The sequence below is a fragment of the Silurus meridionalis genome, chromosome 15, assembly GCF_014805685.1.
Source record: "Silurus meridionalis isolate SWU-2019-XX chromosome 15, ASM1480568v1, whole genome shotgun sequence".
Lineage (NCBI taxonomy): Eukaryota > Metazoa > Chordata > Actinopteri > Siluriformes > Siluridae > Silurus > Silurus meridionalis.
The window spans coordinates 9,179,010-9,195,278 of record NC_060898.1 but is presented as its reverse complement, the minus strand read 5'-3'; the positions used below and the strand labels follow the sequence as shown (position 1 = coordinate 9,195,278).

The 16,269-nt window shown below is 38.0% G+C and overlaps 1 protein-coding gene across 8 annotated transcripts in view; it reads right to left on the bottom strand.

The window, feature by feature from the left end:
* Positions 1-375: 375 nt before the first annotated feature.
* The window catches only part of tcf7 (transcription factor 7), a 62,561-nt gene continuing 46,667 nt past the window's right edge, over positions 376-16,269 (bottom strand). For 5 of the 8 annotated variants that reach the window (XM_046867700.1, XM_046867698.1, XM_046867699.1 and 2 more), the window contains 3 exons: positions 10,136-10,184; positions 5,938-6,010; positions 376-2,105 (listed from right to left, as the gene is read on the bottom strand). In XM_046867700.1, the coding sequence (XP_046723656.1) occupies positions 1,850-2,105; positions 5,938-6,010; positions 10,136-10,184 (378 nt within the window). In that variant the 3' untranslated portion in view covers positions 376-1,849. Of the gene's footprint in view, positions 2,129-5,937; positions 6,011-10,135; positions 10,185-16,269 lie in introns of all 8 variants that reach the window. The other 3 variants (XM_046867702.1, XM_046867701.1, XM_046867704.1) reach the window with 3 other exon arrangements.

The window sequence follows — 16,269 nt, the reverse complement described above, 5'->3', positions numbered from 1 at the left end:
AATAAGAAAACAGAAAGGGGGCTAAGCTTTTTTACACCACTGTATATCATCATCGTGAAGATCATGAAGTTTGTGAATCTTCTAAAAATTGTGGTAAAATAAAAAAAAAAATCTTAGGTGGGCATGGGCTAAAACAGGATAGCCGATTTGTTTTGTACATCGAAAAATGATTTTAGTCTAATATAGTGTTCATAAGTTGTTAAAGACAACTGTAGGCAGGGTTGAATAAGGATATATTGTTGTGGGAACCTTGTAAACTACTGCATTATCCAGAAATAGGCAACGTGAGATTGCTAGCAGAATTAAAGAATTCATTTTAGGTCACACCCTACAGTGTAAAAGGCTGAAAGAAAAGCTATGTGAAAAGAGAGAAGATTTTGTTCTGATGTCTGTTTTATTATTAGGAGTGACATTAGGGTTAAATTGTTTACAATAACCCCTGAGTGTCGGTCTGTCCTTAATAATGGCATTGCATTAGCCATTTGATCACACAGGTATTTGGGGGGAGAAAGTACAAGAGATTTACATCATTGAGCACTTGCAGTCTCTGCATCTAGGTCTGGATCAGAGCCAGGTTCATAAAAGAAAATAAAGTTATATAGATAGAGAAATACTCCCAGCAGGTGTCAAGAGAACTAATCAGTGCACAGATAAATGTACACCTAAACTAGGCTATTTCCATGGCTTTGGGCAAGTGTGCCAAACTACCAGTGTTATAGGTGACCATTACACACCTGGTTCGTACCAGTTATTTACAATCCTTAGTATGCTTTTGTCCACCTGATTTGTGACACTCATTATAGTTAGAAGGTTTTGTCTTAGCATGGTCCAGTTAATACTGTTTGCTCATTACCTGACCATTATATTTGTGTAAATGTGTGTAATATTTGTGGAAATGTGTTGTTGTTTTTTTACTTTTAATTTGACAAAAATATAATTTTATAACAAAATAAATATAACAAAACCATTTCATTTCAGAGAATCTTTGCAGAATAAAGACCATTTATAACGCTTTGAGATAAATCACAGTCATAATTATGTCAATTATTATGTAAATACTTCCTAAAGGCATTAAGAATGTGCAAAGAAAAGAATGGAAACCCATTTAAACACACTTCAATGCATGTAGGTCAATAGATGCAGTACATTGGGAAATGCAATACCTTAACACAACAATAATTTCTTAATATTTAATCAGAGGTATTCATAAATTAATCTGTTTAGTTCTTTTAGGGTTGGTAAAAAAATTGAGATTTCTTTTTAACACTGCCATAAAGAATTAAATTCACAAAGTTCCAAAATGTTTAATATATTAAAAATGGATGTCACCAAAGAAAAAAAATAAAATCACCACCTGTGTAAAAATATATAGAAAAAAAAAAGATTTACATAGAAAAAAAAATAAAGAAGTTAAATTTGAAGTAAATGAACACAATAGTTTGATGAGCTGCATTAATTCACTATAAACCCTCCAATATTACTTGAAAATGTTTTGCACATTTCTTTTCTGAATCAAGTCAAAATTTAATACTTATAAAACAGCAAAAATGAGGCATGATTCACTGTTCTTCAAACATACTTGACACTGTGGAGTTTGGATGAAAGTTTCCAGGCAAAGCACTCAGAATGTGTTTGTAAATAAATGGAAAACTGGAGTAATAAAATTTGAAAAACATATATTTTAGTTTTAGGAAGAAAATATTATCATTTGAATACATTTTTAAAATTTTAACAAGTTGCTTCCAATGTGATACACACAGAAGCTGGTGTCTCATTAAAATATTTATAGTGTCTTATGAAAACACTGAAGGCAGAAGAGTTTCTGGGCATCACTGTTTAATGATAATGACTACTGAGATGTGGACTGTGATCTCTGTTTTTGCTCTGCTGAAGAAAATTGGGAGTTCACAAGGACTGAGTGTTGAGGGTGTTGTCCGGTCTGTACAGGCTTTGCTTTTGGAAAAGGAAAGGGGCAGTTTAGAGGATAGGTGGGGTGTGTTAAGTGATGAACAGGAGAGGAGGGCGAATCTAGAGCACTTCCATCGGAAGAATTGGGGCTGACGTACTGTCCTCCTTGAAGATAGCGAATGCACTTCTTTTTTCTCCTAGGAACAGTCAAGAGAGTTATCTGTGAATAAAATGTGGATGTAAAATGTCATACATATGCATACTCAACAACAGAAATGTGCTATAAAACATGAAACAGTTATTAGATAAACTATACAGATAAATGTAGTTGAACAGGTTAGCTGGGCACAAATATTGCGCAAAAGAATATTGGATGACACACCGAATGACGGTCCAATTCATCCCAAAGGTTCAGTGGGTATTGGTATTATAGCTTGCACGCAGCATTTAAGAAAATCGTTTTGGTCAATTCAGTGATTTGACCAAAACGATTTTCTTAAATGCGAATCCTTAAACAACTATCCAACTGTCCAACTGACTGACTGACTAAATCCTGACTGATACATTTCATTAATGTTATTCATGTGAAAGAATGTTATTCCTGTGAGCATACCTACTGAGCTAAAACCTATAGACCAATGTCAAATCTACCCTTTATCTTAAAAATTCTTTAAAGGTTTTTAGCTCGGTAGGTATGAAGGCAAGAAATGTCACAAATTAATCACAACAGGCACACCTGTGAATTAAAAAACATTCCAGAATACTACCTTGTGAACCTAATTAGAGAGTGCCTTAAGTTTCCAAGTTTTTATCAAAGCTACATGTAGATAGGACAATCTAAACACATGTAGACACATGTAGAGACAATCAAAACTATAAAACATATTGTTATACTGTACAAATACTTCGTTACTGTACTTAAGTAGATTTTTCTGGTATCAGTAATTTACTCCACTACTTATTTTTTAGACAACTTTTTACTTTTACTCATTACATTTTTACACAAATATCTGTACTTTTTACTTCTTACATTTTCAAAACTGGCTCGTTACTTTAGTTTTAATCCATTGATTAAATTTTTTTTTTTATTTTCACTGTGCGCCGATTTCAGCCGAACAACCGATTTCCTGTTACTGTGCGTGTTTTCCAATCCGCTGGTGTATAAAGTCCTGACTCTCACTCACCACAGATGTAGACTAGTTTACGAAGATAAGAATGAGCAGGCAAAAAGCAGTAAGAAGTTTGGGGTTAATGTGGATGAGACAGAGGGAGTCAGTGATGTAAACATGACTGAGAACAGACACATTCATGATCATCATCATCTTTTCTCTGCTTGTGTTCTTTATGTGGATCTTCAGCCTGGATACATTCATTCAGTAACAACATTTTTAATTCGTTTTGTATTAATATATTAATATATTATATATATATTTGGCTGTCAAAATTAAAATTATTGTAAACGGCACTAAGTTTTATTAACGCGCTATCAATTTCAGCGCGCATTTCTGTTTTTACCATTTTTATAAAAAATGTAAATACATAAATAAATATCTAAATATAAAAGAGGGGAGATTAAAACCTTCGGAAAAAAATACATTTATCCACGACGTCCTTTCTTTACTTAGATATAAAATAAATAAATAAACTCCAGATAAAAATATTTTTAATCAGTAAACTTTTGTTTTATTTATGCGCCAAGTCTCAAATCAAACACAAAATCCGCCATGTTTTACACAATTAACCCTCTAGGTGGCGTTTTGTGGGTTTTTCCCCTCATAATGGCGACACAAACTACTTTTTACTTAAGTACATGTCAGAGCCAAGACTTCTTTACTTTCACTTGAGTAAAAAAGTTTAGTTCAGTACTTCAACTTTTACCCGAGTATTTTAAAACATGAGTATCTGTACTTCTACTTAAGTAAAGGATGTGTGTACTTTTGCCACCTCTGTATATATATATATATATATATATATATATATATATATATATATATATATATATATATATACACACACACATCATTAATACAAGAAAAATTGGTGAAAAATTACTGCAACTCTGGATGGGGAAAACATTTTGTGACATTGCAGATGCTTACTAAAACAATTCCACACACACACACATATATATATATATATATATATATATATATATATATATATATATATATATATATATATTAGGATGCACCGAATATTCGGCCACCGAAGATTTTCGGCCGAAAATGGCCCAAAAGTGCATTTTCGGTTTTCGGCCGAAAGACTTTGATCACCGAAAAAACACGGCCGAAACAGTTTGTTGTGATGACGCAAACAGAAACCGCTGCCTGCACGTGCATGTCTAAAACAGCATGTCTGCGGTGTGGACGTGTTTCAGTATATCTGAGAAAGACCCACGGATAGCGATTTGCAAACATGTAATGCCGAAATTTCGTCTGCAAAAACTTTCCCCACGTCGGGTTTAATTTGAAATCCAAACATCCGATCGCTATGCTGAATATCAGAGGAAGGCAAACGCACAGAAAAGCAAAACCCCTCCGAGCATGCGCACTCCGTCAGGGTTAAGGTCTGGACTCTGTGGTGGGCAATCTCTGTGGTGTGAAAATGATGTCTCATGCTCCCTGAACCACTCGTTTTACTATTTGAGCCTAAAGAATTGTGCCATCAGGGAAGAAAAAAATCATTGATAAAATAACCTGGTCATTCAGTATATTCACCAACCTGACCAACTGCTGCAAACCCAGATCATAGCACTGCCCCCACAGGTTTGTATGGTAGGCACTAGGCATGATGGGTGCATCAGTTCATCTGCCTCTCTTCTTACCCTGATATGGCCATCACTGTGGCACAGGGTAAACCCTGGACTCATCAGACCACATGACCTTCTTCCATTGCTCCAGAGTCCAGTCTTTATGCTCCCTAGTAAATTGAAACCTTTTTTCCAATTAGCCTCACTGATAAGTGGTTTTCTTAAGGCTACACAGCTGTTTAGTCCCAATCCCTGAATTTGCCTTCACATTGTGCATGTGCAAATACTCTTACTTTCACTATTAAGAATAGCTGAGAGTTCTACTGATTTTCTTAAAGATTTGATTTTACCAAACGTTTTAGAGATCATGATCTTTCAAGATTTTTTTCGGACCACATTTCTTCCTCGAAGATGAAGGTTCCCCACTATCCTTTAAATTTTTTTGAATGCATTGGACAGTTAACCCAATTTTAGTAGTTTCAGCAAACTCATTAGATCTTTTCTTTTCATGCCAATAATTTGACCCTTCTGAAACAGATTAAACATATTTTTCATGACCACAGGATGTGTCTTCCAACATGGTTGTTTAAGAAATGAGAGACTACTCACTGCATTAGTTAGGGTTAAATAATTTGTTTCCAGCTGAAATATAATCATCCATGCAGTAATTATCCAGTAGGAGACTCTTACCTATTTGCTTAGTTAAATCCAGATGGTGACTTTTTTTGAACGGGCAGTGTGTATTATACATATAATCTTTGTTCTCTCTCTCTCTCTCTCTCTCTCTCTCTCTCTCTCTCTCTCTCTCTCTCTCTCACACACACACACACACACACACACACACACACACACACACACACACATTCTTACCCCTTTTGCTATTCAGACATTCAGATCCATCCATTCAAACCATTCACTACACCACATTAATAGTCTAAAAAAAGTGTGGATAGCATAGTTTAGAGCTAAAACTTCTGTAGAACTGCATTTGCCACAAACAGTTTGGCATGTAAGTCTCTATCAGTGAAGTACTTATAGCGTCTCTATAAAGTGAACTACTTTAACAACACTACACTGACAGTATCCACCATTACAAGTGCTAGCCAAATAAATTTTTTTTTTTTTTTTTTTTACATTTTAAAACAATGTTACCAAAAATTGTTGACCATTGTATGCTCTAGTGTTAGTTGGGGACACCATGCAAAGCAGCATACAGCAGCAACAGAAAGAAAAGAAAGGATGGACAAATATTAAGATTGCAGAAAAGGAGAGGTACACACCTGCAGGGGTCACACCAGTCCATTTGTTGATTGAGACCGAAACGAGCTCGGCATTTCTTAGGGAAGCCAGGGTCTGAGTGCAAACCAAAAAGCATGCACACATAGCAAAGAAAGAAGCAAAAGGACAATTGAAAGAATGGACGAGATAGAAGGCATAGGCAGGAGTTTGTTGTTAACAGACAAAGAGTACATGAAAAAGAAAAAAAAATAGGTTAGAACCCTCTATTAAAGGTTCCAAAAAGAAATCAATGTGGAGAAAAAAATTATTTTAAAAGTGGTTACCGTAATTTCCGGACTATAAAGCGCCGGACTTGTATCAGCCGCACCCACTGAATTTGACAAATATTTTTATTTTTAACATAAATAAGCTGCACCTTGTGTATACTGAAACTAATGAACTTTACACAGGCTTTACCGAAAGACAGTGTCTGTTACACGGTGTAACGGGTGAAATATGTTGTGGCTCCTATAAGAGCAGAGCGGCATTTTGGGAATAGCACGTCACTGCATTCTTCCGGTATTACTGCGTGTGTCTGCATGTAAGACTGAGGATTATGTGCTCATTTCTTTGACTAACTCGTAACGCTGTTGCCAAGAAAAATAAAAAAAAGCATGAGTTTCGGAAACCTGTCTGTGCTTATATGATTTCTGTTGCAACTGGAGTTAGCGAGCTCTCCCTTCACCCAGACTCAATGCGTTACAACGACTTGTATCTAAACAGTAGCCGACCAAGTAAGTCATTGTTCACTGTCTTCCTCCTTCCTTTCACAACTACTGTATTTCTCTCTGTAGTTTATCTTTTTGCATCGTCGTGCGTTTAAAAATCAACACCGGTGGAAGTTTTTCTACCGATGCCGTGCAGCTCAGAACACAGGTGAGGTGCGTTTTTTTCGTTTCCGTTCAGAAATTTAATTGGTCTAATGTTACAGGGTTCAGTTTTTTGGCTTGAAGTTTGTGAAACCGGGAAAACCCCAGGAAAAATCCATGAATTAGCCACTTCGTTGTTCAAGCTTCGGGGTTCAAAACGTGGTAAAAAAGTAGCGGCTTATAGTCCGAAAAATACGGTACTTTAATTTACAGTACATGGTCATTTTCTGTTTTCTTAGCCAGTGAATGTATATTCCCTGTAATTTAGTTAGGACTTAATCTGGAATGGGATGTTCAAAAGTTACATGTGGTTGTGATGATCAAGTGTCCACAAAATTTTGTGCATATAGTGCCGCCAAAAAATTATTAGAGGTCCTGTAATATGGTACGATATAACAGACAATGCCCCATATTGTTGAGGTTAAAGGAATTTTCCAGGATATACAGTAAAATTGCCTTATTTTGCCTCTGCATACCTTGCTGTGCCTCTGTATGCATTTGAACTAAAGTTTTAACTAAAGACATTCAGCTTCAGTTAAAGGTGGTCATATTGCATTAATCGTTTAGGAATTATAGCCATTTTTACCCTTTTTTACAGGCTCAAAGTAATCAGACAAGTGGTTAATAATTAGATGTAGATGGATATATGTTGCACGTTTCTTCCATATTTTGGGATAAATTAAGGAGATAAAAGGTCCAGAATTGAATTCAAATGTCAAACTGGCATTTGCTAGATGTTCAAACACTTGAATTCTTAAAATAAAGGAATGTTCTAGAGAGCTCAGACACCAAAAGGCAAAAGATTGTTTAGACAGATGAAACCAATATTAACTTTTACTAGAATAATAGGAAGATAAGAATATGGATTAGGAAAGGAATGGCTCATGATCCAAAGCATACAATGTAGTATGTCAAAACTGTTATAGACATGTATGGCTAACAATGATACTGGGTCACTGATGTGTACTGATTATGTGATTGGTGGATGTAGCTGGAAGAATTTTATAAAACAGTCTCAATCATAGAGGGGGCCATAATTAAATACTGGGTCTAAGTAGAGGGTCAAATTATATCAACATTTAAAGAACAACAAGACAGACAGGATAGAGTATAAATTGTGGGAAAAAAACAGTAAGTAAAAACATTTGTCTCTTATGCACATTTGCCTGGGCAAGAAGCTTAGCATGTTTTCGTGCCTGTCGGTTCATTACTGTTTGAGGTTAGGTTCTCTGGTGGGGAAACTCTCAGGACAGATTGAAGTGTGCATCAGGGAGACGACTCCATTGTTAGCTTTCTGTCATCTTTATAACAAACAAAAGTAGCTTACACAGATATGTACTTTCAAACATGCAGATCGTTTGAGTAGCCTGTAGGTGGAAATGAAACCTCGTTTTAGGGATGAAGCGTGAAAACTGTGCATGCCCATGGAGTCAAACTTAACCAGTTATAACAAATATGATGAAATATGATATTACCTTGTGGGCCAGGTAATGGATCAGTACGCAGAAGTAGCTTGGGGCCTTGAGTTTTAACATGTCTGCTATAAAGCATAGAACTATACTTTATAAAATAAATTCACTGAAATGCTGCAAATTTTACCAGAAACTGGTAAAGCAACACTAGAGCTTCTTAGGGCAGAGAAATTTAATGTTCTTTTAATGGCCAAATTAAACAACTGAGGTTAGCCTAATTAAACATGTCTTTTACTTATGGAAGACAAGTGATTGCAGAAAAAGCCACAAATAAGAGGGAACTAATACTAGATGCAGTAAAAGCCTTGCAAATCATGTCAAAGAAGGAAATTAAACATTTAGTGATGCCCATGTGTCACTGACTGCAAAACATCTGAATCCTAATAAACATAACATTTTATATTTATAATTATTTTGTCCACTTACATTTGAGCCAGTGAAAATGAATGAACAATGTAAACAGTTATTTATATATATATATATATATATATATATATATATATATATATATATATATATATATATATATATATATATATATATATATATATATATATATATATATATATATATATATATATATATATATATATATATATATATATATTCTGGACCTTTATCTCCTTAATTTATCCCAAAATATGGAAGAAACGTGCAACATATATCCATCTACATCTAATTATTAACCACTTGTCTGATTACTTTGAGCCTGTAAAAAAGGGTAAAAATGGCTACCCTACCAAGACTTGGCCGAACACCTAAACTGACAGGCCAAGCAGGGAGAGCATTGATCCAAAAAGCAGCCAGAAGGCTAATGGTAACTGCAGAGATCCACAGATCAGGTGGGAGAGTCTGTCTACAGGACAACTATTAATCGTGCACTTCACCAATCTGGCTATCATGAAAGAGTGGCAAGAAGTAAGCCACTGTTGACAAAAAAGAATAAGAAGTCCCATTTGCAGTTTGCCACAGGCTATGTACACAGCAAATGTGGAAGAAGGTGCTGTGGTCAGATGAGACCAACATTTTTTGGCCTACATGCAAAACACTATGTGTGGCAGAAACCTAACAGCTTGAAACACCATCCCCACTGTGAAACATGGTGGTGGCAGCATCATGCTGTGGGAATGCTTTTAACTACAGTGCAATCCTGGAAGAAAACCTATTAGAGGCAGCAAAAGACTTGAGACTGGAGAGGAGGTTCAACATCCAGCAGAATAATGACCCTAAACATATAGCCAGAGCTACAATGAAATGGTTGATATTAAAGCATATTCAAGTGTTATAATGGCCCAGTCAAAGTCCAGACCTAAATCCTATGAGAATCTTTGACTATACTTGTAAATTACTGTTCACAGACTCTTCACAGTTCTCCATCCAATCTGATTCAACTGGAGCTGTTTTGCAAAGAAGAATGGGCAAAGATTCTCTAGTCTCTAGATGTGCAAATCTGGTAGAGACATACCCAAAAAGACTTGCAGCTGTAATTGCAGTGAAAGATGGTTTGAGAAAGTACTCTGAATACATATGCATTATTTGTAAAAATTCTTTAACACTGTGTATCATTTTTCTTCCACTTCAGTATTATGTGATACGTTGTGTTTGTCTATCACATAAAATCCCAATAAAATAAATTTAGGTTTGTGGTTATAATGGGACAGAATGTAGAAATATTCAAGGGGTATAAATAAATTTGCAATGCACTGTGTATATGTATATGTATATGTATATGTATATATATACATATATATATATATATATATATATATATATATATATATATATATATATATATATATATATATATATAATTATTATTTTTTTAATAAAGAAAATGTATAACATAACTATAATTGTACCTAAGGTAGAATCTTGCTGCTTGTCTCTTTTCCTTCTTTTCTTCTTGCCCTGTAAATCAAAGCATACACACAGAGCCATCTGTTAAAAACATTTGAACAGAACCCATAACAATGACTAACTAAATAAAAAACTGATTTTTTTTTTTTTATTTAACAGCAAATGCATTATTGCATTCATGTTTAGTGACTAACTGATTCTCCTGTTAAAATGTGCATATCTGGGACTGTTTAGAAACATCGACATAGTCCTAACCCTGGTCCTATATGTCCTCCCCCTGTCCTAAAGTCCCTCTGTCCTAATGTCATCTGACACTTGTAGGGGGTCAGGGCAAACACGTGTGCAAGACAGTGTGCAAAATAAGGGTCATAGGTGACAGTCACATCTGCATCAGGTGGAGCTGTCTCACTGCTGGAGGTGGTCAGGTAGGGTAACACAGGATATGGTTTTAAGACAGAAACCGCTGGTAGACATACCCTCATTCTGACTCCAGGCCAGTCCAGTTATGGGTGACATTAAGTATGGCTTCAGTTGCCTTGATGAAGTTTAACCCCCGAATCAAGGGAAAAGTCAGGTGGATATCTTCCACAATGTAAATATCTAATATCCAAGATAACTCATGCCAGTCAAATAGAACAGGCCGTCTAGCTCTTTCAGGATAAATGTCTTTTATCAACCATTATTTTATCAACCACTGTTTCTGAGTGGGTGCATGAATGCTGTTCAAGTCCTCCCCAGCAACTGTTTCCAAAGGCTTTGTTACATCAGGGTGAAGGTACTGCCTGCATCCATAATTGCCTCCATGTGCCCTTCACTGACAGAAAGCAGCAACTGCAGCAAGGAGGGAGTGTGGTCGTACTAGAGTCCAGTGTTGAGCAATAGACACACCAGCCAGATTGTGTTACCTTCTGGCTCTCCCTTTTAGCTGCCATACCTAGTCTTGCTGGAGTCCCCAACTGCACAATGTCCTTAACTTTTCTAGAACAATTAGGTTATTTAATAATCTATATATTTCTCATTCTCTCTCTCTCTCTCTCTCTCTCTCTCTCTCTCTCTCTCGGTCGAGTTAAACATGCTCCTGTACCAGTGACCACTGTTCCTGCCCCTCTCCTCTCCGTGGATCTTCCCACCTCTGGATGGTGTTCTCTTCAATTGGAGGCCACTCTGTGTAGCTGGGGATGGTTTCTCATCAACGGCCTGGGGATCCATGAAATTATGGAGTAAGAAGGAGCTTTGAGGATGGATTTGGACTGAACTTAATTTTAACAGTCTGATACACTGACTCAGGACTACAGTTTTAATTTTATCACCATCACTGCACACCTCAACATCGTTAAGCTGTAATAAATGGACATTCGGTACCACCCAGATAAGGATGAGTTCCCTCTTGAGTTTGGTTCCTCTCAAGGTTTCTTCCTTATGCCATCTCAGGGAGTATTTCCTTGCCACAGTCACCACTGGCTTGGTCATTAGGGACAATCTTACACTTATAAAGAACAATCTTATTCATTCTTTCTTACCACATTATTTGTGTAAAGATACTTTAAGACATCATATATTGTTAAATGCGCTATACACACACAAAAAAAAAATATTGAATTGATATAAATTGAATTTACTCTGGGAGTATGGGAGTCTGCCAATAACCGTTTGTGAGTGGGATGTTGTGGGGGGATATGGTGACTTACTGGATATAAAATGTGATGGAGGGTTTTAATAGGGTGTATTAAAGTCATATATAGATTGTGCAGGAGGATAAGAATGTAATCTGGCAAAGTATAGAAGTGCTGGTGTGTCCAACCTTTGTGATCTGGCTTTCCAATCTATCATCTCTACTACAGCTTGCTGAGGTTTCAGCTAGCTGAAATGACTCCCCCAACCTCTACAAACTTGCATCCACTGCTTCTCTTTTAAGAGATCTATGAATGTTAATTTGATGGTTTACAGTCAATATATCTACTTTTATATCTCCATCTCTGGTCTGGTAATTATTTTCATTACACCCATCAGCAACAGCATCATAATCATTTCCATCATTAAAGAGATAAAGCAAGGTTAACAATGTAACTTTTACAGTTGGTTTGTGCTTTGTTACAAATGACCCTGCTGTACTATCTATCAACGAATTACCATGGCAGCCTCTTTATCCCCATTAACTATTAATATTAATATATATGAATATATACAGGGAGTGCAGAATTATTAGGCAAATGAGTATTTTGACCACATCATCCTCGTTATGCATGTTGTCTTACTCCAAGCTGTATAGGCTGGAAAGCCTACTACCAATTAAGCATATTAGGTGATGTGCATCTCTGTAATGAGAAGGGGTGTGGTCTAATGACATCAACACCCTATATCAGGTGTGCATAATTATTAGGCAACTTCCTTTCCTTTGGCAAAATGGGTCAAAAGAAGGACTTGACAGGCTCAGAAAAGCCAAAAATAGTGAGATATATTGCAGAGGGATGCAGCAGTCTTAAAATAGCCAAGCTTCTGAAGCGTGATCATCGAACAATCAAGCGTTTCATTCAAAATAGTCAACAGGGTCGCAAGAAGCGTGTGGAAAACCAAGGCGCAAAATAACTGCCCGTGAACTGAGAAAAGTCAAGCGTGCAGCTGCCAAGATGCCACTTGCCACCAGTTTGGCCATATTTCAGAGCTGCAACATCACTGGAGTGCCCAAAAGCACAAGGTGTGCAATACTCAGAGACATGGCCAAGGTAAGAAAGGCAGAAAGTCGACCACCACTGAACAAGACACACAAGCTGAAACGTCAAGACTGGGCCAAGAAATATCTCAAGACTGATTTTTCTAAGGTTTTATGGACTGATGAAATGAGAGTGAGTCTTGATGGGCCAGATGGATGGGCCCGTGGCTGGATTGGTAAAGGGCAGAGAGCTCCAGTCCGACTCAGGCGCCAGCAAGGTGGAGGTGGAGTACTGGTTTGGGCTGGTATCATCAAAGATGAGCTTGTGGGGCCTTTTCGGGTTGAGGATGGAGTCAAGCTGAACTCCCAGTCCTACTGCCAGTTTCTGGAAGACACCTTCTTCAAGCAGTGGTACAGGAAGAAGTCTGCATCCTTCAAGAAAAACATGATTTTCATGCAGGACAATGCTCCATCACACCGTCCAAGTACTCCACAGCGTGGCTGGCAAGAAAGGGTATAAAAGAAGAAAATCTAATGATATGGCCTCCTTGTTCACCTGATCTGAACCCCATTGAGAACCTGTGGTCCATCATCAAATGTGCGATTTACAAGGAGGAAAACAGTACACCTCTCTGAACAGTGTCTGGGAGGCTGTGGTTGCTGCTGCACGCAATGTTGATGGTGAACAGATCAAAACACTGACAGAATCCATGGATGGCAGGCTTTTGAGTGTCCTTGCAAAGAAAGGTGGCTATATTGGTCACTGATTTGTTTTTGTTTGGTTTTTGAATGTCAGAAATGTATATTTGTGAATGTTGAGATGTTATATTGGTTTCACTGGTAAAAATAAATAATTGAAATGGGTATGAATTTGTTTTTTGTTAAGTTGCCTAATAATTATGCACAGTAATAGTCACCTGCACACACAGATATCCCCCTAAAATAGCTAAAACTAAAAACTACTTCCAAAAATATTCAGCTTTGATATTAATGAGTTTTTTGTGTTCATTGAGAACATGGTTGTTGTTCAAATTAAATCCTCAAATAAAATTAATCCTCAAAAATACAACTTGCCTAATAATTCTGCACTCCCTGTACATGTTTAATTTAGATTTGTATATTTTTTTATTTATTTTTGTAAAGCTGCTTTGAGAGAATGTTCATTTTTAAAAGTGCTATACAAATAAAATTGTAAAAATGTACAAATTTACACAACACTATGTAACACTCATCAACATAACACAGACTACACTAATATGCAAAACTCTTTAAAATGCTCAGTATATATTTAGTACTATGTACAAAAAATAAAGTGATGACACTTTCTCTCTTCCATTTAAATTGTCCCAGTTCTTACATACATAAATAGAAGGGGAAAAAATGTCCATGAGGAATAAAACATAAAGAAAAGCAAAAAAAAGTGTGCGAAAAAGTATAACGCACTAGTACAATGAAAAAGTGACTATAAATTCAAAAGCATATTGAAGTTTTGAGAGAGTCAAACCCTTTCAAAAGACAGGTCAAGTGGCAGTAGCAAAGCTATTACTAAGTAGGTGAAAGGATAGTTTATGTGATACCAATTTTTAGCATGATGGTTAAAGGTTCGCTTTTAGGAACTCGAGCTGCATCAACAAAGCTTTGGGAACACTTTGGTTTTGGAAGCGTTTTCTCCCAGGACTCGGAAGCAAACCAATCCGCGGTTTCATCCCCCTAACACCCGCTGACACTCACTCACAGCCAGTTCTGTTTGAGGCGCTTATTTTTATTTATTATATTTAGATTTGTATATTTTTTTATTTATTTTTGTAAAGCTGCTTTGAGAGAATGTTCATTTTTTAAAGTGCTATACAAATAAAATTGTAAAAATTTACTGGTGACTCATGCAGTCACCAAGCTTGAAATCTCTTGGCCAGATGAGAAGCAGAAGCAGCGTCCGCCAAGCAAGCTGGACCAGCGCTTTCTGCAACCTATGTCACTGCCTCAACGCTGGGATGCCTTTTTCCTGTATCTGCATACTGAGATATCCAGGTCTGAAGCTGCCCATATTAGGCCCACCTCTTCAGTCCCAAGGTCTCCCTCTAGGCTTGAAGAAATGCTACCGGGGTATCTCTCTCCGGGTACTGCATCGTCCCATAAGGCCCTTTGGATCCTTTGGACTTCCTCAGCATTGGTGGGCAATGCTGTAGGTGGTAGGTCAAGACGGTGGCTGCCTGCACACAATGGCTGTGTTACAGGCTTACCATGCTGGCCTGCTGTGGGAGTTGGATGAGAGAGTCGAGGGGTCTCTGCTGGGGGGTATGCACCTCAGTGTACAATGTCCATCTCTCCTCGGCAGCCTCAGGAGGTCGGCCCGTTAATCCTGCCGCATATGGTGTTTCAGGGCACAACGATCTCCAGCGAGTGCCTCCCTCAACCTCCGCCCAGGACCGTAGCGGATTGGGAGCTCGCCACCTCTGAGGAGATCCCTAAAATGGCTGCGAGCCACTGCTCCAGTTGCTCTAGGCATACCAGAGATCAGTTTTAAGAGACTGGTTCCCTTAAGAGACTATCTGGCAGCCCATTACCCCTGCCACATATAATGTTTCAGGGCATAATTATCTCCAGCGAGTGCCTCCCTCAACCTCCGTCCAGCACCGTAAAGGATGGGGGGCTCAACACCTCTCAGGAGGTCCCAAGAACGGCTGCAAGGCACCGCTCCAGCCGCTCTAGGCATACTAGAGAATAGTCTCGAGACACTGGTTCACCCTTAAAAAACTATTTGGCAGCCTGGAAACGCCTGCCACACGTGTCTCAGTGGGTCCTGTGCACTGTATAGAGGAGATACTCGATTCAGTTCAAGTCTTGTCCCCTCCCCGGTGTGGAGTGCGGAGTGTGTCCCACTTTCGTGGGACCTGAGCAGGTTCTGGTCACGGAACGAAAAGTCCACACCCTCTTAAGGAAGGAGGCCATCAGGTCCCTCCACAAGACAGAGTCCGGGTTCTACAGCCAGTAATTCATAGTTCCCAAGAAGGTTGGAGGTCTATCACTATTGAGGCTCAGGTTCAAGATGCTCAACCTCAAGCAGGTTTCTTTCGGGGCAGAAGCTTACTAATTCTGAAGTCTAAACTACATCGACTATTGGTTACACTAGCACAATTAGAGCTTTTGAAAGCCCGGCATCGAGATGTCGTTCTTGCCCATAAAAAGGATTTGGGGAAGACTAAACAGAGTGTGATTTCTCCAGTACAAAGAAACACTTTGACTGTTATGCAGGCACAACTGTCTCCTGCTTGGATCAAGTCTATCCTCAAAGGGAAGCTCCATGTCCTTGTGAAACGCTACGGGATGGGGTGGTCATGAGTGGCCATTCCACCTAAGGTCTCTGAAAAGGGCTCCATCTCTCCAAGACATTTGCAACGCTGTGGGCTGGTCCACCCTGCTGACCTTTTTCAGGTTCTATAGCCTTGACCTTAGGTCCACTTCTGGCTTCTCCATCCTTCGGCCTAG